The sequence below is a fragment of the Alligator mississippiensis genome, chromosome 1, assembly GCF_030867095.1.
Source record: "Alligator mississippiensis isolate rAllMis1 chromosome 1, rAllMis1, whole genome shotgun sequence".
NCBI classification, from domain to species: Eukaryota; Metazoa; Chordata; order Crocodylia; family Alligatoridae; genus Alligator; species Alligator mississippiensis.
Window position 1 is genome coordinate 105,552,190 of NC_081824.1, and position 27,479 is coordinate 105,579,668.

Genomic DNA, 27,479 nt, shown 5'->3' on the forward strand with positions numbered 1-27,479 from the left:
TGAAAAAAGCTTCCTGTTTGCTAACAACTATTTTCTTATAATTTCATAGACCACAATTTTGATTCCAATAGAAATCTATTATTCTATTAATTATAGTGGGCTGGCTGCAGCGTTTATTGTTGGAACATATCAATTAGCTGCTAATCTTCCTTATTGATTCAACATGTTGCTAGCTATTTTGAACCTTGGCTTCAGAAAGGTGATGGAAATTAGTGCACAAGAATATTTGTTTATCTGTCCTCACTAAAGTAGGGGCTTGTCACAGGTTTACTTGCAATAGTTACAAATCATTGGAATGCTACGATATATTAAAGGCTCTTGCCTGAGAAGGAAGAACTTTGCAACATCACAAGCGTGTGTAACACGTTAAACCAGGGGTTTTCAACCTTTTTTAAGGAGTGCACCCCTTCTGGTGGGTACCCCCTTCCAGACGGGCGGGGGAGGAGGGGGGGGTGACAGCTGGCAGGACGCAAAGCTGGTAGCGTGTGCCAGTGCAGGGAAGTGGTGCGCGGAGTTGTGGATGGTGGTGACAGGAGGAGCAGGGAAGCAGCACATGGTAGCAGCACGGATTGGTGAACTGGGGGGAGCGCGGAACTTGCACACGGTGGCTACCGCCACGTGCTGCTTCCCTGTGCCGCCATGCGTACCCCCTGGGGCCGTCCCAAGTACCCCCACGGGTACATGTACCCCCTAGTTGACAGCCCGTGTTAAATCATTTGAATGTGCATGTGCTTGTCTTTTTCCTGCACTTAGTGAGTGTTAAGTTGAATGTGGGACACCACCCTCAGCAAGAGCTTGCCATTGATTTCATGAAGTCAAGAAAGTATGGTGGTACTTCAGACTCCCATTATTGATTTGCCCAATTGAAAATGAAAATCCAAAATATATACAAAGGCCCTTTCTACTTCCTTGTGAAGGGGAAGCTGCCATGTTTAACTTTACTGACCAGAAACAGCTTTTCTCAGCTAACTCAGAAAAATGTTAATGAAGGATGTATGCGGGGGGAAAGAAGCAACCTTTTAGTAACGGGTTTCTTCAATTTCCAGTTTGTGGAGAATATAGGGTCCTTTTCTCAAGTATGATTCATTTTGGTTTGGTGAATTCTGAGACATGACAATGCTATAGAGCCAATTCAACATTTTAAATTAGGAACCTTGTTTACAATGTTATTTCTTTAAAAAAGCAATACTTAACCATTAGTAAATTCATTTTTATCCATATTTAGCCTAGACAAAAATGATTCAGTCAAAACTACTACTGACTCCTGATCGTCTCAAGTTATTTTTAATGAAAAAGAACATGCATACAAATGCTTGGAGTTACAATGTATACATAAACGACTGTGGCAGAGATCACACATGCCTTCCTCCTTTGTTCTGCAAAAGGTGGGAACAATTTTGCAAGGCTAGTAAGTTTAAGAAAGAAAGTATATCACTACTTACAATTTAACAAGTAGTTTGGTGGAGGAAGGAAAACTGGAACAAAATGCAAAATATTGAATCTGGAGTTTAAAATTAAATTTAGAAATGTAAAGTGTCAGTTTATTGTTTGTCTCTGCCTGCAAATGTATAAAGTAAAAAGAAATCTACTCAGTGTTCATCTTTTATAAACATTTATTCATTTCCTAGTCTTTGACAAGTCAACCTTTACCAATTGGAATCACGTCTTGTTTTAAGTACAAATGGAAGTTATTCTTAGATATCACTATTTATTAAAAATTGGTGAATACTAATTGGTGTGCATTGCAGATATGTATACTAGTAAAAGCACAGAATTAGAACCATTTCTCTTGTAGCACACTGGGCTAAAACTTAACTGAATTCAGTCTTTTTCAATGAAGAAGATGAGGTGGAACAGAAACAAGAGACACTAACCTCAGGCAAACTATGGATGTAACCTACGTGGAGCGGGTCTGTGCTGCAAAATAACGGGTTGATTATAGCTTGGCTAGTTGTATCCATTCTATTTATAATCTAGATATCATGGATAAGTAGCAGCTAAAATGCAAAAACACAGACTTGAGCAGAATACACAAATCGAGTTCTTGGAGGGCATCTACTCTGGTTGCTAACCCTTTGAAAGTGTCTCTCTGCTGTGTCTAGGTTTTCACTTCAATAGTTATCCAGGCTAGCTACATTAAAGATAGCACGCGTGCCCCTACCCAAAATACAATCACACCTTCATTTTGCTGTACAGACATGTAAGTAGTCTATTTCCAGAACACTGGAGCACTGACTGTTGCTAGACAGTCTATACAAATTCCTCCAAACTCTGGAACAGCTGAGCGATGCTCTTTTTCTTCTGATACTTGCAGTGGCTGGGCAGCATCCTGGATGTGAGCAACTGGGACAGACTGGGAATATTTCCTTGCTTTACAATTCCATGCAAAATAACCCTTGTCAAGTAACCTTTGGTCTTCAAGGTTGAGATATTTTAAATTGGTAGCAGCTCATAATGGACGATTTGTATATGATCACTCATACAGCTTCAGTAATATTTATGAGGTTATTTAAAGTACAAAGTACTTCAATTTTAAAAATCAAGGAAAACAAAAAAACCCCAATCACATCTGTTTTTGAGTCAAAAGATCTGGAGTATATATAATACGATACAAAATTAAGATCATACAGACTAGCAAGAATTAGCATAGTTTAACATTGTTATCAACCAAATAATTGTGTATGTAGTCAAATGACTTTTAATGAGATAAAACTTGGTCACAGAGCACAGGCTGGATTCAGTGTTCCGAAGTATAAATATTTATCTGTTTCATCTTTCCTCGGATTCCAATCAAGAAAGGCAAAAAGCAATTTAAAACTATTGTCTTTTTTCCTGTTTTTTTCAATTATTGTGCTGCAATTTTTTTTAAAAGTAATAAAGTATAACAAGGTTCTTTGCACCAAATGCAGTAATTCACCAATATAACAGAGAGAAATTGAAACAAACTTATTTTTATTGGGAAACAAGTTTGGAAAATGCATTTTGAAAGTAGACTGTGTGCCTTCTGAGCCATCTTTAGGGGGCCTTTGTTAAGATCATAGCAGTTAGGGTAGAGTACAGTGTACCAAGTGTACTTGCTGAATTTTCTTTATAGATTTATATAGTGTTATAGCAGCATCATAGGGAATACAGTAATAAAATTAGTCCTATAAACCACAGTTTTTAGGTCAAGAATTTAACTGTTTGAGGTCATCAACAAACAGAATCAGAATCAGAAAATATCTATAAATATTTGTTTTCAAAATATATTTTGGCTTTCATTTTCTATAAATGCTAAATAACCAAATGGTTTGGATATGTCCATTTTTAAACTTTTTTGTTGGAAAACAAGGCTCATATGCACTGAAATGCACATTTCAGTATTTTGTAATCAATTGATGTATAAAAACATATATGTATCAATAATTTCAAAACTTAGTGTCAAATACAACCCCTTTGGTAGACTTCCTGTAGCTGACTCCAGTTCAGGTGAAGAGGTATTCAGCATTGATTCAACTTTTTACCTCAAAACTATCTTTCTTTTTACTGGCAAAATATTTTATAGAATGGTAATACATATGAATCAAACCAGTTAATACAATAACTGTCCTGATCAATATATAACATAGTAGCTGTTTGTTCATTTAGGCATTCTGAGACTATACATTACATGTACAGTTATAAAATATACATTTCTGCTTTAGAGGGATTTTAAAAATCAATATGGCTGTTAAGAGTATCAGTCCTTTATTCTGCAAGTGATACGGGGCATTGACCTGCACTGCACATACCTTTTTCTCCTTTTCGTTTTAACTGCAAGGTCAGATCAGCTGCATATCAGAAAGCTGCTCTGCCTTTGCTCATTCACATAAATACAAGCCACTCAAGTGATTACTCTCAGTTCCACTGTTTAGTGCCAGACCTGTTCAGAATTTAAAAGTTTTAAAAGTAGGATGGTGGAAATAGGAGGTGACCAAAATTAAATGTTTGAGAACAGTTTCCAGATAACACAATTAAGGCTCCTAAACAATCTGAGAGCAGACTCTGAAGCAATCTTCTGCAAAATGAAAACAAGGCTGAATATATAGCCTGGCTGGAAAAATACGTTATTTTTAGGCCATCTTATCTGGAGGATGTCCATTTATAAAAAAAACCCTATATTCTGAAAAACCCCATTATTGATTTTACAGTATGCACAATTACAAAGCATGAATTTTTATGTAGACTGATATAAAACAATCAGCATCTGTTTAAAACATAACTAAAACTTGAGAATAAAACACTTGTTCACTTGATTTATGTGCTATGTACTTTAATGCTTCTCATCTCTCCCAGGAGAACTGGCCTGTAGATTGGCTCCAAACTTTCCATGTACTTTAAGTAATCAGCCACTCGAAATCCATGGAGTGGTTCTTCCTGCACAAATACACAAAAGAATATTATTAGACATGAAAAGATGCACAATTCCAATTTATCAAATTCTGAGCTTTGAAAGGCTGTTCCTTCTTGTTTGTCTTTCCTTCCTGTTTTACTCTTCTTAACTAGATATTAGTTTTAGAAGTGAAAAATCAGTGCGCCAGTTTCAGTCAGGTCTTGGAAATTACATTTTTGCTAATAAACAGTTTATTCAGAGTAAACTCATTGTCAGACTCTTTAAGACAGGCTACAACCTAAAGATATCAAGGAATACAAAAATAAGTATCAAATAGCTAAAGACAGATAACTACGATGTTTTCCTAAAGGTTTTTATATTAGCCTTGAGAATCCTAAGTATGTTAATGTGCCTATTATATCTGATTAGGTTCTCAGTATAGGCAGAAGAATAGCTAGTGTTTCCAAAGCTAATTGTGAATAATCTTAAAAAACAACAATATAGGATGCTTCTGCTTCATCGTTATAAACAATGAACATTCGAGAAAACTCATATTCTTTTATTTAAATCCCACTTTAACAGAGGAAAACTTAATCTTCTGGAGAAAAAGGTAAATGGACCAAATCTTTCTGTGTGACTGACAAGGAAATTGTGGGGAGGGGGATGCTGGCAGGTGCATCTTCTGCAGAAAGAACCCAGCTTACAGCAGGATTCCACAAGGCAGAGAAGGTAAAACTGTATGCTGTATTTTGCTGCTCCTTTGAGCAGGAACAACTTGTGTGCCCACCATCTGCTGAGTAGCATTACTGCTAATGGCAGCATATGCTATAACAAGCTTATGGGAGCCAGACTCTGCTCTTGGGCACATGGTATACATGCTGGTGCATTAACTAGGCATCTCTTCTAACTACTGTTCTCTTGAGCACTATACAGAGCATCTGCCTAGCAACTGAAAATTTGCACATCTCTATTTGAGAGTCCTTTTATTGGCCTCTTGAGAAGTACAAACCCAGTGGTACAGCTTTGCCCTATATGTTGTCTTTCTGCAAGTGGGAGTGGATGTACTACATTGCCTTGAAGAAAGGAAGGGACAAGAGCACAGAGGTAGAAGAGTTCTTTCTGGGCTTGCTTAGAAATTGGAATCTGTCTCATTGAATGTGTATGCTTTGTAGGGTATACTTAACAGAAATTAAATAGTTTTGTGTCATGAACTATTCTGGTTACTGTTTAGTTTGGCTTCAAAACTGGTTGCAGACCTACAATGTATTTCACGAAAGGGAGAAAAAGCAGCCGAATTACAAGTACTCACAGTAAGACAGAAGAGGAAAATAGGTCCCTGCCCTGTAGCAATATTTGACTTCTGAAATAAAATGGTGCTTGGATAGTGCAAGTCCTTTGCATTCCCTTAAGCAGAAGCTCATCATAAGTTCTTTAGGAAATATGTGGCTTAATACTAATTGGCAAACTGCCTCTCATCCTATACTGTAATGTACTTTATGACCTAAGCAGTTTCTAATAGTGTGCTGTTACATCTACATACGAACCCAAATCAACATGCTGGCAAGAGGAGACTGCTCATGATCAAAAGAGGTTCCATTCCTGAAACAATTCTTTTCTTTTTCCTTTCCCTATTATACACATTATAATAATTTGAAAAAAACAGAAATGGCCTATGTTGATTTGCTAGTGTAATGAACTAAAGTACCATACTGATTCGATTCTAAGATGACAACCCCACTCATTTAACAAGGGGGGGAAAGCTCCTCATCTTAGAATAAAGTACAAAGATGGGGGGGGGAGGGGAGTGGAGAGGAGAGGGGGGAGCAAGTAGCTGTTGTGGCTTAGGTTCTGGCCCCAACCCAAGTGGAGGCCGTAGCCGCAACTGCTGTACACTCACCTGCTACTGCCACCTCTGCATCCTACCCCCCTGCATCTCTTTCCTGCAGCTTCTTACTCCCATCTCTGCCCATGCAGTCTCTGCTTCCCTGCCTACCTCTCTTCCTCCCCACTTACCTTTGCTCTGTGCTGGCAGGCTCTATGCATGTTGCAACCTGGGGCAAAGAACACAGCCCCAGCCCAGTCACATAACAATGGTGTGCCACCTAAATACTTGCTATGGGGCTGGTCTGGGGTTGTGCTCTGTGCCCCAGGCTAGAACGGTGATGGAACCTGCCAATATGGAGCAGAGGCAGGGGGGAAGTGGGGAGCAGAGGCTTGGGAGAGGAGAGGCAGGGCAGGCAAAGGGTAGAGGTGGCAGACAGAAGTAGGTGGCAAGCTGCATGTCTTCCCTATACCACCTGTCCCCCTGCAGCAGTAGGAGGGATGAATTAAAGATGACCCTCCAATAATTAAATTTTATACATGGAAACTTACAACAAATGTATAAATGTTACAAGTAGGGCACATCTACATGAGGCATTTACTATGCAGTTGACTAATTAGCTGTGCAATAAACGTTGCATATCTACATGTGTGCCCCTATTAGGACAGAGTAGATTAATTAACTCCACAGCAGGATAGTACTTGTAAATATAAATACTATCCTACCGTGGAGTTTTTTACTCCTGTAGATCTTGCCTCAGCTGGCTGGGGTATGAGGTTGCTTCAGTGCGTGAGCTGCCTACCAGGTAGCCCCATGTTGAAGCACTCTTGTGCCCCAGCCAGCCTCTCCACAACACACTGAGCTGGGGTGGGCTGCCCCAGTCTGGCAGGCTGAACACCCACGCCTCCTGCCATCCAGGGCTGCTCTGACCTGACTCAACATGCTGTGTTCCCAGGCACATGCTCAAATGGTGCACTGAGGAGTAATAAACTCCAGAGCAATAAACTCCCTCTGGAGTTAATTGCTGTTCATTAATTTCATGTGCAGACATACCTCTATAGCATCTAATTATTAGGGGGCTGTCTTAAATTCAAGTAAATATGGTGGTACTCTTGACCTTTGCCTGGGTGTATGGATGTACAAAAGGTAGAAGGAGCTTTCCCTCACCCTGATTCCACCGTGGGCAATTACACTTAAGGAAGTCCTGTTCAATCCTGGAGACCTGAAGCTGCAAGATACCTGAAAAGAAGCAAGTATATGGCCTTCTCTACCCTAACACCAGTCAGCACAGCCAGCCAATCACAGAGCAATATACTTTAACTTCAGTGACAGTGTCCAATGGTAAACAATACTTTCAAAAACCTCAGGTGCACAAGTTCCTCCCATGCCAAACATAGGCTGGTACTCTAAATCAAGCAGCATGAGATTGATTATGAGTCCGTCATAATTCATGATGTCAAATGTACTGAAACTCCTTGCTCTGAAGCATATCATAGTGCTGAGCCACATATGCAACCACAGTCTTGAAAAAGATGTGTTCCTAGTTATGGTGCATTTCTTGAAGACCTCTATTTCAGAGTGACTTGAAGTGAAACTTCTTTGGGTGAAGAACCTACATCTTATTTATCATTCCAAAATACTGCTGTACATATTGGTGCTTATACCAGATTAATGGAAGCCAATTTTTTTCTTTCCTTTGATTCTATGATTTATATCAGAACTTCAGACTGACAACTCTGGGCTAACCACTCACAAAGAAAAAGCTCTTTCTCTAGGTATTTGAATGTTACTACACAATTAATACTTCATTTTCAAAGGAAGCATAGCACTTGAAGCCTGGGCATTTCCCTGGATCTCTCCTAGCTAAACTGATGTGTACCTTCTCCTTTCTGTTTTAACTGCTTTAGAATGATGCCTTCTGACAGATATAATGGAGACAACTACATTAAACAGACTACCAAGTAACTTAAGCATGTTTATGAGCAGCTTAAGCAAGAATCAGGCATGCCAGATATTGTACCCTGAACATATATGCAGCAGGTCAGAATATATGACTGCAAACAGCCTCTGGGGTCATCTAGTCCAGACCCCCATGTGCAGCCAACAATTTACTCCAGGATTCTTGAAAATCACCACTTCTGACACCTGCATTCAAATATGAGGCACAAAACCTGAATGCCCTATAACATGCCATAGATAAAAGCAGGCAATACAAGGGCACTGCCAATGCTGAGTCATTACAATAGCAGAGACTATTGGTTAATATATGCTCCGAGGTTGCTAGGAAGAGGATCATGCCCTATTCTGCAGGGAAAAGAAAAACAACCCCACAATATCTGCCAATCTAACATAGAGAAAAACATCTTTCTTGATCTCAAACTGGTCAACTGATATGTCCGAGTGGAAGAACAAGACCCCTAGCCAGGAACCAATGAGTTTTCTATGAACTTGTGCATTCCAGTCAGTCCCCACCAGTCTTATCTTGTTCTAGTGCTTCAATGCCCTCCTTTCCTGTAAGCCAGTAGCATTTATGAGCGGGGAAAAAGTTTTGGCTTTTACAGATGACTAACAGAAAACGTGAATCACTAGATTTGCTGACACCTACTCCACTGCAAAAGGCTTGCCACTTTACTCTAATATGGGGTTTGCAAATATTTGATTACACATATTACATATCTTGATTGTTGAGTCAAAAACTGCCTAACCTATCTTACTGTCCCTTCCATAAACTTAACAAGTTCAAGCTTATCAGGTGATTCAGGTTCTTTGCCGCCACTGCTTTGCTTGGAAAAGTATTCCCAAACTTCAAAAGGATGATGCTTTAACTTCACTCCTCTTACAGGGAGTTATCCTTTAATTTCCAATTTCCAGTAAAGTTCATAAGCAGGTTGCAGGCCCCTTGGTTTTTTCGTAATAGTATTGTAGCCTAAAAGCTCTTCCTCTCCAATGTTTATTCCTCAAGTATATCTGTAAAAAGTAACTACATCCCTTCTCAATCTCCATTTTGTTAGATTAAGCAAGTCAAAAATCCTTAATTTTCTTTCAAAAGGTCTCCAATTCCATTAACCATTTTAGTGAGGGGTCAGTAATTTTCCATTGGGGAGTGGAATGACTCAGCTCAGCTTCGGTCAGAGAAGGGTAGGCATTAGGAGCCAGTTGTAGCTGCCACTTTTCCTTCCACCTAGCTGTGGCAAAGGTCCCTTTTCATCAGAGCCTGTGCCAGCCAACTGCAGTGCAACATAAGCAGAGCTCTCCTTCCACTGGAGCCTCAGGCAGTTGACAAGGATGCAACACAGCCCTCCCACTGCTGAATGCCAGCCAAATCTTGGCTCTGCAGTCCAGATTGAAAGGCTCGAAGGGCTGGATCTGGTCCACAAATCATAGGTTGTCAATCCCTGATCTCAGTGGCCCTTCTTTGTCCCCGTTTCAGATAATACTAAACTTCTTTGAGCTATGAGTATTCTAAATGAGGTCTTATCAGTGCTTTGTATAGTGGTATTGGCACCTCCTTGTCTCTACTGAGTCTACCCTAATTTATTCTAGAATTGCATTAACATTTTTCACAGCTGTCACACTAGCAGCCCATGGTCATCCTATGATTAGCCAATACATCCAGGTCCTCCTTTCCTTGGCTGTCTCTAGTTGATGAACCCCCATCTGATAGCCAAAGTCCTTGCTATTGATCCCTATATCCATGGCTTTGTATATCATACTATTAAACATCATACCGCTTGTAGTGCTTCCTATCACAAAATTCTCTAAATCCTCCTGTACATTAATCTAGTCCTTCTCTGTACTGGAAATACCCTCAAGTTAGTATCATCTGTAAATTTTATAACATCCCATCTAGTCCATTCTGTATTTATTAATAAAAATACTGAACAGAATTCTTCTTGACTTATAGTTGAATCCAAAAAAACTGGCCTTTTGACCCAGTTGCATGCTAGTGGATAATAATCAATTATATAAAAAACAAACAATATCAATCCTTTGGTTTTAGAAGGCTTAGGTTCCACAACCAGGGTCCAACATGGGTAGCTTTATATCTGGCAACGGTTCGCATTTAAGTTTCTAGACTAATGGTTGTACTGTCATGTTTCAATAGAATTAGCATTATTTTCTTTAGCATATTTTAAATTGCTGTGTTTACAATTTGAAAATGTTTAATTATTAGAACTGTAACTGTTTTGCAGTACGGTGTTCGATATAGGAAATAATATTTGAATCCTCCTCTTCTTTCCATTAACTATTTGTTTTTTTTCATGTTGTTGTTCTGAGTCCTTCTTAAAGAAAATCTCTCTCTCAATCTCATCTGGTTCTGAACACATTACACTTCTGTCTTTGCATTTACATTAGTATCATTAAATGGGAATATTATTAGCTCCAGCACCCTGCTTAAATACGTTCAAAACACCATTTAATGTTCAACCTGTCCTTTGACCAGTATGTTTTAAGAACTGTTTGCTTTTGATGGCATTGCTGTCAAAATACTTATTACAAATTTTCTGTGGAGGAAGCTCAGCATTAGTGTGCTGCTACGCACAGTATCATAAAGACAAAAGATTTGGCATGGTACTTTTAAATGGAGACATTTTAATTAATGTGTTAGTTTCAATACTTACAATGTGTTGAATGGCTACTATAGACAGAAGACAACAGCATATTTAAACAACATGCTTGATAGTTCCTACTTTGCGTATGAAAGAAAATATGATCTATTCTGTCATATTATTTTCTCAAATACAGATGCTTTATGGAGTTTGTATAGGTTTAATACCTATAACACGTGTAATCAACTCATCGTTTTCTTGAAACATACATGTTCAAGGTTGAATTTTAACTTGTAACTGCCCCCTCTTACTGTACTGAAAAAAAAAAAATCACATAAGAACTGTAAAAGGTTCTTGCATACATATTCACTGTAAAAACCCTGAATATGCATGTTATCATTGGTGAAGTGCTACATTTCTTGTCATTCTTATTAACAGGTGTCATTTGCATCATATATAAATGCAGTTCCTCTGCCACAGATCTGACATACTGTTCAATGGATGTACATTTCCTTTTTTTTTTCTTCACTCCTACCAATTATATTTCCCACATGAAAGGATGATATTTTGTCAGCTATAAATTATTCATCTCACTGTTAACTACCATAATCTAACTCTACTGTCTTCCCTTACCATTCAAATGTAAAATAAATAAAGTTTCCTTTAAAATATGCACATAAAAAGAAGCTACAGACAACTTTTCCAATCAGTTCCAGGAGACAGTAGCCCTAACTCTTAAAACTGTCGAAACATTTACTTATACTCTTACAGACTTCATTTCAACAATCTGTAAAATCAGAGACAACAAAATGGAGACAAAATGTGACAGACAATTTTTAAAAGGCAAACACTCTTATTTTCTTGCTTCACTCTATAGCCCCAGCCACTTTCTTCTAATATGTAACTAACTAGAGGCACTATCTTTGAGCCTTGTACTCTGAGCTGCACATATGTTGATCAGCTTAGTGCTAGCTTAGAGTTTGGAGCAGTCACACCTAGCATCTAGAAACCTTCTCTGATTATTTTCCAGCAGCACAACTGTGACTTGCCACCAGAGGCCTGGTGAGCAGGAAAGTCCCTTTCAGACTGTGGGGAGGGGAAGGAGGAAGGAGCTGGGGTCCCTTGACAGCAAAACTGAGGGATTTGATTTGGCAGGGGGGCTGCACAGGGAGGTCGTTGCCCACCCAGCTCCCGGCACCCATAAGCTCCAGACTTGCTATCACACACACCTGGGTGCATCTCCCAGCCACGTGCATTCCCCCCAGGCTGTTCCTAACACCTGGGCAACTTCCGGCTGAGGTGGGCTCAGCTGCTTCCCTTCCCGCTTCCCACCTCCCTCCCTCAGTTCTACCCTGCATCCATCCTACTCCCCACCCTTCACTCCTCCTTGGTGCCCCTGGGCCTGGTGGGGGCAGCCCATCAGTGCACGGGGTGAGTGGACAAACACTTTGAGCCCTGGGGCAGAGGGAGGCCCAGGCAACAGCCTTGGGAAGCCAGTGGTGGTGGCAGAAGTGGTGGCAGCAGCGGGCCTAAGGCTGGGGGCTGCGGTGATGGCTTTGGCTGGTGTAAGTCGGCTTCACTCTGCAGCTGGGAGTGGAGTCTGCCTGCAGCTGGCTTCTATACCCACATGAGCAGCAACAAAGCCCTGCATCCACAGCCCATATCCACCTGTGGCCTTCCTACCCTAGAGCAGCAGCTTCCTCAGCAGCAGGTTGCCCCCTCACCCCCTCTGGCAGCCACCAGCAGCTCTCACTGTGCTGCAGGTGGATTGGGTGCATAGAGCAAGGCACTGCTGGAGCTGTGGGGCTGGAGCTTAGGGTTTGCCAGAGGCTGGCCAGGTCTGGGGGCTTTATGAAGCTGGCCATGCTCTCCTGTGCTCCCCAGGTCTTGGGGGGGATGGGATGGGATGGGAGGGAGGGCACAGGGTCTAGCAGCAGCTGTCCCTTCAAACAGGCTCAGTGCTGGTGGGGAAAGATGACCTAAGCTGCCATTCTTGGACTGGAGGGCCTGGAGGCTGAGGGAAATAAAAAAGCTGTGCATCCTGGGCTACTGGAGGACTTCAACTTGGGCAGCACAGCTGTGGGGAGTAGCCACACCTTAATGGAAAAGATGCTGGGTTGTGCTGATCAGAGATAATCCTGCCATGGAGTGGCATAATTTTGAGCCACTTAAAGGTGTTAACCTGGGGACAATTTAGGAGTTAGGAGCTCCAGGAACTGCCCAAAACGAACATGTAGCAAGGCCTTTTTTCTCCTGTCTTGACTTCTCCTTTTCCTCCCTCCTACCTTCATCATCTATCATTCTTTTTCAAAGCATTTAACAAAATGCTCCTTGCTAGGCACTAACTGACGCAGCATCTTAATGCATAATGTTACTACCATCACTGCTAAGCTTGATAAACTCTTATGCGAGAAATAAGGAACAAGGAAAAGAGGTCAGAAGAGCAGGACTGTTCACTAGTGGTGAATTTTTACACTCAAATGAAACGTGTAGTTCTCCATAGGTGTATGTTTGATGCTTCAAGATAAGAAAACCACAAACACTTCACTAACAAGACTCATATTCCACGTAGGGAAACCAATCATGGAAACAGCAAGTGAAGCAGAATCACTTTGCAGTATACAATACTATTTACTTAGCATGAGAATTACTCAGCTTGGAATACTTTAAAAAAATCTTTTCTTTCTTTCCTGAATCCTATACAGCAACAGCTGGCAACCTTTTACAAGCTGTGGGCCAGAACAACCCAGATTCAATCCAATGCAGGCCAGGTGGCTATGGCAGCACATAAGCACTGGAGGTGCTTCCCCTCACTCACACTGGGGCCAGCCAGCTGGGAGCTGTACCCACTCTGCCACTGCTTCCCCCAAACCTCTGCTCTGCAGCTGTCATGTGGGCAGATGGTGCTGAGCTGCACCAGGATCAGGTGTCTGAAAACTGTCTACCCTGCTGCAGCTACTCACCATGGTTCCTTCAACCCCAGCCATGGCACGGGTACAACTATAAGCTTTTCAGTACAGCTCGCCACAGGCTGGAAGCTACACCCATGCTGCAGCTGAGATGGGAGAAGTGGCAGAGCAGTTTAAGGATGCTCAGACCCAGTGCAGCTCCCCAGCTGTCTGGCCCAACATGAGTACCAGGAAAGCTCCTGGCCTTTGCCATGCTGCCAAAACCACCTGGCCCATGTTACACCAGTCCTGGGTGGGTGGGGAGAAACAGCAGCAGCATCAATGTATTTAGAAGTTGCCTGGGTCCAGTGCAGTTTCTCCCTGCCTGGCAACAGCACAGCCCTCCATCTCTGGGTCAGATCTAGTGGCTCTGCAAACTGGATCCAGCCCATGAGCTGTATGTTCCTGATCCCTTCTGTAAAGACTTGTACCTAATCATGAATTAATTTTTTCATTATCATACCATAAACATGCAAATGTACTTCATTTAGTCTGCTGGACAGTGATATCACAAGGACAATCACAGAGGTATGCCCCAATCACCTTCACCAACATATTTCTGGGTTTGGAATCTGTGTGGGTGCAAACAGGTGGGTTATGCATGACACTGGCCTGAGTGCGGCTTGCTGTTGCAGTATAGACATGGTCTATAATTCCTGCACTCTTAATGGCTCCTGTACTTGAATTCATCTGTGCATGAAATAAAGGGGAAAGAGGCCAAAACAAAGAATGAATTTAACACTGCTACAAAGTATTTTTGGCTATGGGCTTTATGACAAGATGGGAGTACAAGGTTCACCCTGCACTCTTCTGTGCCATTACCCTCCATAGAAGAAAATAAATGTACAAGATAGGAACAGGTTCCAAAAAAGCTACTACAATCCTTCCCTTTGTGAGGGGAGAGGGTAAGGAGGACAGAGCTGAAGCTCAGCCAGTATGCCCAGTGACATACAGATGCCAATGTTTTGGGCAGCATACACTATGGGATACAGCTGTTGCAGTGTGCTCTACTTGGTACAATATAAAGGGAGGCTTTGTTCTATTCCTCAGTAGTAGGGAGAAAAAAAAGAAACAAAAAACTACTACCCCTTACATGACAAGGTTAGATAAGAATGTGATGATTTATTCCTTATTTTGCAAATCACCTTTTTGGCTGTTTTTCTTCCATTTTATTATAATTTTCCCTAATGCAAAATAAATCAGATCTCTTGAAAGCTTGAGGGTTATGAAAAAAATATTTTTTTGTTTAAATTTGTAATTCACTTAGTCATAATGCACAGAATTTAATTAGGTACTTTAATTAGGAACTCTGCATCCTACAGCTTTTTACTGGAGTGGAATATTTTCTCTTTCATGGTCAGGAAAGTCATTGAAACTTAATCCCATGCTGATAACAGTACCGTACAGACAGTTGCTGAAACTACCTGCTGATGCTTAGTCCTTCCCAGGGGTCTTGTCAATGTATTAGTTACGCTGACAAGAAAGCTGACAGCTGAGCATTTTTTTTTCAAACATTTTGATCTATGAATTTCATTTTTTTACAATGGTAAACAGGAAAAGTTACCTTATGTCCTGCTGAATCAAAATGTGCTACTTACTTATCATTGTGGTTCATTGTGGCAGTTCAATAACAAATATAACTTCCTACAACCAGGGGATACTGTTGTGTTAGCAAAAACACCTAAACTTTGTCCATCAACAATTGAAGGTGGTCAAAAAAAAGAAAAAACAAATCCAAAGTACAGCTGTAAAGCATTACATTTAAGTGGTACCTGGTTGAACAAATATTTAAAACATTACTTTGTTGAGAGCACACCACTCATCTGGACCTGAGATATCAACATTGTATACAGAACTTATAACACAGGCTTGTACCCCCATGAGAGAATCAATCTTACTGATCACCAGCTGCATATATTATTTTCAAATAGTTAATGAATCTCAACCATCCAAGATAGTATGCTTGCTTTGATCATATTTGTAAGACTGTTCTCATAAACAAACTAGTTTTGATCCAGTGACATAAAAAGTAAATTACTTGATGCAAGGCATACGCAAAACAAATGATCAAGTCTGGCTTTTCTAGCTAATTTGCTACCTTGAACTCACATGATTATCTTGAATTTGCACATATATTGCTAAAGAAGAAAAGGAGAAGAAAAAGTTTGTTTTTCTTTTCTTTTTTGTTGACTCCAGTCAAGGTAGAGGAATAATGAAAACTCTATGCCTTCTGCTATGTTCTCCCTGTTATCTGCTTATTTGACACTGTTCAATTAGTGTAGAGACCAGAAAGAATGCATTGAAGCCATGTTAAAATATAATTACTGCTTTCTGTATTCAGTTTCCACCTAACTCTAAGACTCAAGGGTATGGTCTCCTATATATAACAAACTAACCTTCTCCCCCCATGATTGCTAGAGAGTTATAAAGATTAAACAATAAACAAGAATTAGTGATCTGGTTATTGAAATAACACCAGACAACAAGACTGACCAATATAAGAGGAGAAATGAGTTGCATCAACTCCTGTAAAAACGTAGGGAACCCTGTACCTGAAATTTCCAAATCAACTGAATGTCAAAAGTGTCTCATTATATGTAGATGCAACCAGTCTTGAAAATAAGATTCATTCCCACATTTGAATTCTGAAGCTACTGGTTTCAGTAACTGTTGCTTTCTGCTTCGAAATATGGTTGGCATGTGAGACTGGAAAATCAGATAATTATGTCAAGGAGTGGGTAATCGGTTTCTTCCTAATTTACTTTCACATATTTGTCAGATTAGCAAAAAGAAGACCTTCATTTTCAACTGATCCCTTATTGGAGCTGTCATATCACCACCCCCTGACAGGGTTCCTTTCATTCTGTCAGCAATCAAATGCATATATCCATTGAGCATATGGCTATAAATGACTTAGAAACAATTTGCAATCATATTTTAGTTTTTTTTCAACTGGATTTCAAATAAAGACTTACTTTTTTTTCTCCAGATATTGTATTACACTCTTAAATTGCTGGCATAGTGCACAAATAAAACAGATAGGGTACTATCTTGGCATCTATTCAAGCTTTAGGGTAAGTTATTTTAAAAAGTCTTTTGCAAATAGGTACCAAACTCCATATGTTGTAAGACTTCCAGGCAGATAGGAAACAAAGTATAAAATTAAAGTAATACAAATGCACAACCCTTACAAAGCCCTTACAATGAGGCAGGCATAACAACTACAGTGACTAGAACATAACTCTCATAGTTTCATAGATGTTAGGGGCTGGAAGGGACCTTTGCAGATCATCACTAAATCTTTTGAAAGTAAAATAGGTGGACATTGCATAACTCTACTCCCCAAGATTTTACCTAATTCTATCTAGGGACCCACAGTCCATCCATTTCCCACTGGAGCCAATGGGAGTATTTTCACTGATTCCGATGGGAACTGGGTAAGTTCACATGCAGCAGTATTGCCCTCTGAAAAATATTACATTTTTCCTGTCCTGTTTGAGGGAAAAACTTTTATGCATGGTGAATCAAACTAAAAGAAAATCAATGGGGACACTTCAGAATTCATTGGGTTAAATAACATATCTCTTTTCAGACTTGCAGTTTAGATTTCCTCTAGTCCAGCAGTTTTCAAAACGTCTTCCATGGAAACCTAGGGTTCTGCAACAGGTCATTAGGGGGAGTTTGAAGAAACTGGGGACAATGGCAGAGCAGGCCAGGAGGCAATGCACCGCCACCGCAGAGCCAGGTCACCCTGAGCCATGGAGCCAGGGGTAGGAGCTCCACAGTAGAAGCACCAATATGAAAGGGTTCTGAACCTTTAGAAAGTTTGAAAACCACTGCTCTAGTCTTGTTACTTAAAGATAAACATGCATTACTTTGAGAAAAACCTGGAGATCTTGTGTCTGGGTGTGCTGCAGAATATCTTGCTGTAGATGTCTGAACACAGATATACACATATATATCTGATAATCAGGACCCAGAAAAATACATGTGGCAATATAATGACAGATCTCACTCCAGTCCATGTAATTCCAGAAGCACTGAGTTAGCCATTGCTGACAAATCTAAGGGGAAAAAAAACAAAACAAAAATATTCAACATTTTAAGGAAATTCTCTAGTATTTAACAAAACTGATTCACAACTTTTCTACGCTGCCCTAATCAGAGGTGAGAAACCCTGATTAGTAAGATACATATTTAAAATGATACAGTATTTTGTTTCATTATGGTATCTGTGGATCTTCAAAAATGCTCCTGTGGATCCCCAGATTTAGGAAAAATGTTCTCTTGCTAAGCAAACTTGGTATCTTATTTTTTCCTCCGGTGCTGAGATGTGAGAACGTAAAAGATGCTGTGATTCCTACTACCCTATAACTAGCCCCACATAATTCAGGCATCTTGTGTCCATGACTTCAAAGTAGGTGCACAGGGATTGGGAATCCCTTTGGCAATGAATGCAAACAAGCACAGTTACCATACAATGATTCCTCCTTTGAGGACTTCTCCTATAGATCACCAGTCTTGAAAGATTAACAAGCCCAAGTGACCCTCTGAAAAGTACAAGACAAAAAGGAATTCAGAGCTAGGAAGTAGCTCCTTTGGTCTCAAAATTATGACACATGAAGCAACACAAAATTGACTCATAAGAACATTATCCTGACCACCAAACAAATTGACCCAAAAGACCCAAGATGCAAAAAAGGCATATAGCAATGAAGCAGACAAAAAAAAAAAAAAAAAAAAAAAGGACTTTCCATTAAAAGCAACAGCTACTCTGCTCATATAAAAAAAAGACTTCTGAAGGAGAATAAAAAAAAAAAATATGCTGAAGGACTAACTATCTGCTGATGATAGTCCAAAGGATACAAAGTACAGCAGAAGCCAAGGTCATAATTTTATATTGCTAGCCCTGAGGAACACTGCTAAACAAGGCCAAGTGGTCTGGAACTATCAAGGTTAATCACCCAAGTTTCAGAGACAAATGAACACATCCCACTAGTGCAGATGTTAAATTAAAAGTCCAGTGAAGGGGAAAAATACTCATTTTTATGTATGGACATTTCTTAATGTGATTTTCTTTCATGGGGATGGAGAGCTTTGAAGGCATGTTTCACGCGTATTTCCCTCTAAATTAAAGGATTTCTGTGCCTCCTAAATGAACAGTAGGTACTTCCGAGGCACCTCTGCATTTACTGAATGGGGATAGAAGACACAGTCTTTAGCCATTCCATTCCCCATATCTAAATCTGTGTCTTAAGATGTGTACAGTACATTACATTTAGCTCTAGCCCACAAATCCACACTCAGCCCCCAAGTGTTTAAAAATATGCAGCTGTAGAAAGTACTATGATCGATTAGATCACAATAGCCATGCCTTGGAATTAGATCTGCTATTCACATACACTGACTTTAATACAAGTTAAGTTGCTTCCATGGTTTAATTGAAGCATTTTTTCTTTTTTTTTAATACTTAGTGTTGCTAAATAAGACCCCAAGTAGCAAAACAGCTCTCTTCCAGTGGCTAGTTTGTATTACAGTGATTCTATGCTGTAACTTTCTTTGTTCTGCCCCAACAATGTGCCTCAAACTGAACTGGAGGGGTGACAAGGAAAATCATTCGGTCTCCATGCTCATAAAGTCCTAGACTTCTTTACGGCAGCTTCTAATAAAAGTGTTAAGTAGTGTCAATGGTGAATTATTTATGGGCTGTTCAGTTGCTTAGCACTCTAGTATTCAGACTCCTCACATACAATAATGACATTATCCTTGTAATGACCCTGTAAGGTAAAGAAATATCAGTATCCAAACACTACAGACAGGGAACCGAGGCATAAAAAGATTAAAGACATGATTTTCAGATGAGCTGGGCACCAACAGCTCCCATTTACTTGGGAAATATTGATTTTAATCCTTTGAAAATGAGGCAGGAGGTGACTTACTCAATATCATGAGGAAGGCTTTGGCAGAGATTGTAATAGGATCCAAATCTCCTGAAGCCCAGCACTTTAAGCACAAGACTATTATTCCAGTCCTGTGACAGGGACCTTCTGATGAGAACATTTCTCCTACAGAAATTAGAATTCAGCAGTAATTTGGCATGCTCAGTGTCTCTAAAACTTGGACAATTAACCTTGATAATTCCAAACCCCTTTTGTTTGGTGAGGATAAGACGTGTTTTGTAAGGACATATTAATTAGTATATCCTAACACCATACTTTGCAAACCCAACTTAAAAAAGGACAATTGACTTCAATGAGTACAGGCCAAGCATGAGTAGATGCCTTTTGTTATTTCTCTGTCATGCCCTTCATATTTTAAAATATAGCCTGTGCCTTTCCCTTTAAAAACATTCTTTTCTGTAGTAATTTTAAGTATATCTCAGCCTTTGTGGGTAGACTGAAATGTATAAAATAAGCAGGAACCTACTGAATTCCTGATTTTGTGGGTTCTGTGAAATCTGGCATTGCCCACAAAATGCAGCCAATGCCTGCAAAATCCACCGGGGGGGGGAAAGAGTACTGAAAATAAAATGCTGGCTCCCCAGAGAGAGCTAATAGTCTTTAGCACACTGCGACAGCCTGCCAAGGTGGGAAGGGAGAAGAAGGCTGTGCACTCAAAGGAACCTATCCTCCCACCTCCACTGATTGGCTGTGAGGGCTGCCTACCATGTAGCCCTGACCCCACGCACCAATCAGCAGTGAGGGGTGGGGCTGCATGACAGGCAGCCCATGCAGCTAATCAGTGGTGAGGGGCAGGACCACTGTGGCCCTTTAGCCAGTCGGAGGTATGGGGAGGGAGGGGAGCCATGGTCTGCCTGTGAAATGACTGCCCGGGCCTGCATTCCACCCCCGCAAATTAGATAGGTCCCTACAAATAAGGAAGCAGAAGAAAGCAGAGATGGAAATGCCTGGCGGGCTAAAGAATCATCTATTTTAACGAAAAGCTGTAAACAAGCCTGTACCTGTCTTCATAAAGAAAACATTCATGCCATCAAACTTGGCAAAAAAGATCTTTAGAAAGGCTCAAGTTGGGGACAACAGTAAGATTTTTTTTTTTACTGATCTTTTCTGTAGCACCAATGCTTTAAACTAGTTTATTTTGGTGAACTTTATACATAAAGGAAGGGGAAGATCCTTAGGTGAAATAAAATGTCATAATGACATTGAAGTCAACTACTTTCCATTTGTATCCCTACACATTTAAATGATATTTAAAAGATACAAAACAAATACTTCTCTTTTAATGTGACTTTGTTTTGTGTGGATGAAGTTTAAAGTTTCATTCTTAAGTCTTTCCACTGTGGCTGAGTTTTATAGCTTGTTATGTAGATGAGTCTAACATGGAATGTCCTTGATTTTATGGATTTAAGTCAATACTTAATGACATTTTAATTCTCTTTCATAAATTACCTGTGATGGAGTGAAACCAGACATGTGGAAAGCTGAAAAGACAAGCGGCAACTCGGCCTTCAGCAACATCTCAATGTAGTGAGCACTGCAAAAATAAACTGGATGGATTCCAGATTCTGCTGTATCAATAGCTAGGTGTATCTGACCAGGAAAAAAACAAAGGGTGAAAATCACTGCACAACAAAAGAGGAAAACATGATTTCACATAGGCACCTTTCTGAACCTATATTTTTGTCTCTCTTTCTATCCTAAGTCAACGCATATAGATAAAATTATAGTAGGAAAAAACAAAGTCATCTCACAAATGTGTCGCAGAAATATATATCACTCAGTACCAGCATCAGAAAAAACCTGTAGTAAAATGTACAGAAAATTGCAAAATTAAAAATGTATAAAAGTTTAGCTGTTACGCCTTTATGTTGATTGCTCAGATTCTTATTAAATGCATTTATGGATGAATGTATTTAATGGATGAAGCTGTATTTTACATGAGGGAGTAGAGAATAAAGGATGGTTCCTTACTGCAACATTGTAGGTGGGGAATTGGATTAAGCTTTTAGGATGTGCCAAGCTTGTTTCCATGTGTATGTCCATGTGTACTGGGGAGGAAGGGGGAGATGTGGAGGGAAGGAATGAAGATCTGTTTTATGGGGGAAAGGATTGAGAAGTTATCAATGGAGAATGCTCTGAGCATATGGCTTTTCAAGTGATGAGCCTTTGGTTTACTGAATATTCAGTGGCTGACATGGAGCCTTTGTCGTCTTCCCCTTTCCCCTGCCTCCCTTCCCATTGTATCCTTCTGCACAGGAATATTCCCAATTGGATCTTTCCACTGTACACAATCAATATCTCAGAGGTGGGAGTTATACATTAGAAGTTAAAAATTCTGATGGCTGCTTGCTCCCTGCAACAACACTTATTCCATGCAGCTGTGGCTCTTGTCTGGGGCATGGAGCACATACAGTGGCTCTGGCTGTGGTCTTGGGCAGGCAGCAGCAGCAGCAGCTCCAGCCACAGCCCACCAGCAGCAGCAACTCTGACCTGGCACCAGCATGCACAGAAAGCAGCTACAGCTACAGCCTCGGGTTGGGGATAGAGCTGCAGCTGCAGCCACTGCCTGCTTTGTGCCGGTACTTGAATCCAGGACATGGCTTTCTCCCTCCACCCTCCCCACCCCCTGTGTTGAATGGAGAAAATACTTCGCCTTGGATTTAAGTAAATACTGTACTTCATCTGATAAAGAAAGCAGTTACTATGAAAGCTTACTGTTTTCTGTATTATTTAGTTTATAAAGCCGGCACTCTGCTCTGGCTTATAAGAATAAGACGAACAATTTCATTTTATCTTTATTAACACAGCTTTTTCCAGAATCTCAGTTCAGAGTGAGCCCCAAGAAGGTTAAAGAGTGGTGCAGCTAAGCAATCTATCCCAAAATAATAATAATAATAAAAAGATTGATTTAAGTTGATTTAGCTTTTTTGAAAGTGATAGGGTGAAGTCAAAATAGGAATATGGTGTTCAGGAGGCATGCCTACACCATGACAGCAAGAGGCCTAGCTAGGCTGCTTCTGAGCCCACTCTGCCCACCCATTCCCACTAACATGTTGCAAGACTACTAACACACTGGTGAAGACATCCTGGGCCATACCTATGTGACAGCTGTGGAGATTTCAGTTCCCTGCATGCTTGGGAGCAGCTGCTGGATATGAACACAGAGTAGCCTCTGCAGTGAACTTCCGGGTTTGGAGCATGTCACAGCAGGGCTGTGCTCACGATCAGCCTGGCTGGGAGACGCAGCTATCATGGTATAGCCAGATGCAGTGTATCCTGTTGCCCTCTCCTTTGAATTTTCATTCAAACCAAATTGAATTATTTGTTACTTTGGTATTAGAGTCCAGACCAGATTTATTATCCTCTGTTACTTTAACACCCACAGTTGTACTAGATAGATTCCCTAATGTGGAATATGGATATATATGTGTCAACACAGTACTTAAATCACTCCAGGTAATTTTAGGCTTTTTGCTCATTGGTGTACATGCCCAAAGACCTTGTTTTTGGACTGTAGCTAGCAGAGAGACAGAGACACCACAGCGAGAATTTGATTATCACTTTGTTAGTATAAAGACTTGTGTTGGCAGAAAAGAACTATTTTATTTGCTCCCCATCCTTACAAAGGGTACTCCATTTCTCTAAGGGAACAGCTATTTAGCAGATAGATCTCTATCTATGTACTAGTGCAGGGGCAGGCAATTATTTCGGGCAGAGCTGATGAGGGCTGCATGGATAACCCCACCCCTTGACAGGTGCCCTGTCCCCTGGTCACCATCTTGGGACCAGAAATCCCATTCCCTTAACCTCTCACCTTTGCCACCAGAAGTCCCTCCCCTTGCCCCTGGAAGTACACCTTTGGGGAAGGGGGTTTGCCATCTTAGGGGGAAAAAAACCAAATTCTATACAAAAAATCAAACACCCATAATAATATATTTTAATTTTAAAAATATATTTTGACCAGATTTGTGTGCGTTTGTGCTGTATATGTAGAAGTGATTGCATAAAACCTCAAAATGCAGTCTTACTTGTATACTGGGTGGGGTGTGCATGGGTGTCAGGGGGTATGGTATTGTGGGTATGGGAGCCGTGGGTTGCAGAGCAGCCAGCGAGTGGGCAGGAAAGTGGGGAAAGTGGTGGCAGACGGGGAGGGAGGGAAGTGGAAGTGAGCAGGCATGCAGGGCCTGTGGGGCCCAGAATGGGGTACTATGAACATGGGGTGTGTGCTGGCAGGGGTTCCCAATCTTTTTATACTGCAGACCTGCAAACTGTATAATCTACAGATTTAAATGTACATTTACAGATTTAAATTTAATTTTTATGGGGCGGGGTGCAAGGATTGGATGGGGTTGGGGCACCAGGGCATCCAGTTGGGGCTGTCCAGGAAGAAGAGGCTCTGCTGCCTTTCCTAGGAGCAAGCAGCAGAGCTGCCTCCCCATCCTTTTTCCCCAGGCATTTCCCTGCTTCCATCCCCCTGCTCCCAGCTGTGGGCAGGGGTGGAGGATTCTGCCTCGCTTGACTCAGGCCCCAGTGCACAGGCAGCACCTTACCGGGCTCAGCCGTGACAGCGGGAGTGCGACCCACGGGCCATATTTTGCCCACCCCTGTACTAGTGAGACAATAATTATCAGTACAATACACATGTAGTTTTCATTACTATATAGCCACTTCACCACTAATCTTGGTGAAAATTGTGACAAAGAACATATAAGTCAATATTTGGAACAACAGTAGTAGCAAGGCTAAATCTGAAATTTATGACATGCTTATAGTAAAGGGAGAGACATGTGAGAATCTCTGCCCAGAAATGCATGATTTCTCAACCTGAGAAATTCTCTCTATGTTTTATGGATAAAATTGATTTGGACTTGGATTCCTGCAAATGCAGCACCTGGCAAATATACTTTTTCCACGAATTCAAGGGGTTTAAGGCCTGAAGAGACTATTAGATCATTTAGTGTTACTAGCCATGACATTCTACCCAGTTACCTCTATATATTGTATGTCTGAATAAAGCAAAACTTGTATTAAGCAAGCCTTTAAGAAGGGTCTTGATTTGAAGAGAATTAGAACCGAGAAACTCTTCTAGAAATATTCCCAATACTTTAGGATTTTCCATCAGTATTATTTTTAATCTTTATCAAAAAGCTATTCCTTAATCCATTTTATGTTTACTTTGCTGGTATCATGTAGTGCTATTTTATATAATCTGAGGGTCATGTAGTAATAAAGTCAAAATTTTGTCTATTAAAGGTATGTAGTTAACCTTTCTCAAACAAACTTAAATTTCATCACTGAATAATAAATCAGATTTGTTTGACAGGGCTTATTTTTCATACAACCAGGTTGGCTGGTATTCTTATACTGTTATCCTTTATGTCTTTATGAATTGAATTCCTTATTGGATATTCAAATAATTTTGCCTAGGAAAGATGTCAAGCTAGCCTGTCTATACTTATCTGGATCATCCTACTGCCCTTTTTTAATTCTGGCAGAACATTAGTGGTCTTCCAGTCATCCAGAATTTTCTTGGCAATTCAAGATTTATTAAAAATTAAATTCAGCAGGCCAGATTTTGCCATTGTCAATCCTTTCAGGAAATTAGTGCACGCATTATCCTGGCCATCTTTCAACTCATGAACTATTTAAATATACAGTTAGTAATTATGGAATGTCCAAGCATCAAGGGTTTGTAAACCTGTCAATTAACCAGTTCTTGCTTGGATGGAGATAAAGACCTCATAATTGAGAGAGTCCAGCACAAAGACCTGCATTATAATACAGCCAAACATTTCAGTGCTGGACCACCCCCAGAAGTGGGGCTGGGGCTTTAAGCGATAGAACTCCTCTTGAAGAAAAGCTATAGAATCTTTTAATTGGAAAAACAGTTTCTAATGACTGGCCACAGTTGGTACTTTAATTTATATTGGTTAGAGAATCTGAAAACATTTCCATTAATTCTACAAAATAAAACCGTTTTCTTTGGTTAGTTTGTTTTATATATAGATACCTTATTTAACAAAGAATGAAAAATATGGATCTTACAGAATTAACTCAGTTTAAAATATTAGCCTTTAAAAATATTGAAGCATTTAGGACCCGATTTATAATGATGTTTCAAAGTCACTAAGATCCTTTCAATGTTTTTCTCAGTATAACACTGATATTTGGCACCTTTTAATGATTTTTAATACAGCAAAGCTAATAATCAAAACAATGAACTTCAGTATTACAATAATAATAAAAAAATCCTTTCAATAGTAGCTTCAGCCTACGCACAGAATTTAACACCAGTAATAAAGTTTATTTTATTGCCAACTTTAAAATTCAATAACACTGCCATTACCATGAGTCTACCTGTTATTTCAGTACCTTTAAACAACCGTTTGAGCAAATGTCAAATCTATATTTTTCTAAGAGAATTTTTAAGGGACAAGCACTCACAGCTTTAATGAAAAGTTAATGCATTATTAAAAAAGTCAGCGAAATTGATAAACATTCCTTTTAAAAAGTTCAAAGCTGCCTTAAAAAACCCAACCAAAAACATCTTTAACATCTTACAGACATATGTAGTCTTGGCAGCCAGAGAAATGCTGAGATGAGAAGATGGGAGAACTGCTGAAGAAATGTTAATGTTTTTTCTCTGTCTCCTAACATTATGAGGAATACAGATGATGCAAACCAGTCATGGCCAGCATAATGTCCCTGCAGACAGCCTGTTAAAGAAAATTAAGGAACCCAACAAACTTTCATTGGTATGCAAGCATTTTTCTTTTAAGACAAAAGAAATACAAAAAAACCAAGCAAACAAAAAAAACCCCACAACCTCCAAAAAACAAACTAAGGGAGGAAGGTAGATTCACATGTGAATCATAACAAGTCATGTACTTAAAAAAATCATACCATACTAAAAAACAAAACAAAACAGGAATCCTGGAAATAAATAATAATCCGAAAAAGAACAAATGTCATCATCTGTACATCTGGGGACCTGATGTACTTTGCTCCAAAATTTTGTACCAATATAGTGCAGCATCAGAGCAACTGGAGAAACAGATTGCAACAAAGCAACTAGGATTTTGGCAAAGCAGACTGACAGAAACCAGGCAATGAATTTGAGAATTGCAAAGGAGAAGGCAAAAGAGCATGGACACCTTTGTAACTTTGATCCATAAATCTACTGCTTCAGTGAATACACAAAGTAATGATTAAGGATACTGAAGGAGATGTACCAGCATATTTGACTGACCTACTGTGTAAACTGTATGAAGGACAGAAAGCTGGACTGGTATCAGAATGGTTCAAAGTATGGAAAAGAGTTCGATAAGCCATCCTGTCTCCAACACATTTTAATATCCATACAGAAATGATCATGTATGAAGCCCTCAATGGAAGACGATGGCTTATTTACTTGTGATATGTAGACAGCTGTACCACTACCTTAGAAGAGCTGAACGACCTAGTTTGCAACCAAAGATTAGTTGTGAAGTTCCAAACAAAGATTAGTTGTGCAGTACTTGGGTGCACTCTTAACGGAAGACAAATGCAAGATGAAGTAAGACATAGGTGAGGAAAAGTTCCTTAGGAGGTGAACTAACTTATACTGAGAAAGGGTTAACTTGATCTACGGAGGGTTTAACCCAATCTAGTGAACACCTGCACGTGTTCACAGCACAGCTGTAGCCACCACCCTAACCTCTGGGCTGTGCTGTTCCTCCCCCCCCCCCCCCCCGACTTTAACTTGGCTATTATTAGCCCCTTGACAGCAACCCTCCCACCACAGATTCACCAACCCCCAGACCCAACAGCCACCCCTGATCCTGCAAGCCTCTGCCCCAACCTCAAGTT

At 40.2% G+C, this 27,479-nt stretch overlaps 1 protein-coding gene across 3 annotated transcripts in view; it reads right to left on the reverse strand.

Moving 5' to 3' along the window:
* Nucleotides 1–1,258: 1,258 nt before the first annotated feature.
* Nucleotides 1,259–27,479, reverse strand: part of TBC1D32 (TBC1 domain family member 32) — a 167,205-nt gene continuing 140,984 nt past the window's right edge. For all 3 annotated transcript variants that reach the window (XM_014611068.3, XM_059733326.1, XM_019479552.2), the window contains 4 exons: nt 26,193–26,347; nt 21,081–21,221; nt 17,547–17,735; nt 1,259–4,395 (listed from right to left, as the gene is read on the reverse strand). In XM_014611068.3, the coding sequence (XP_014466554.1) occupies nt 4,276–4,395; nt 17,547–17,735; nt 21,081–21,221; nt 26,193–26,347 (605 nt within the window). In that variant the 3' untranslated portion in view covers nt 1,259–4,275. The remainder of the gene's footprint in view (nt 4,396–17,546; nt 17,736–21,080; nt 21,222–26,192; nt 26,348–27,479) is intronic.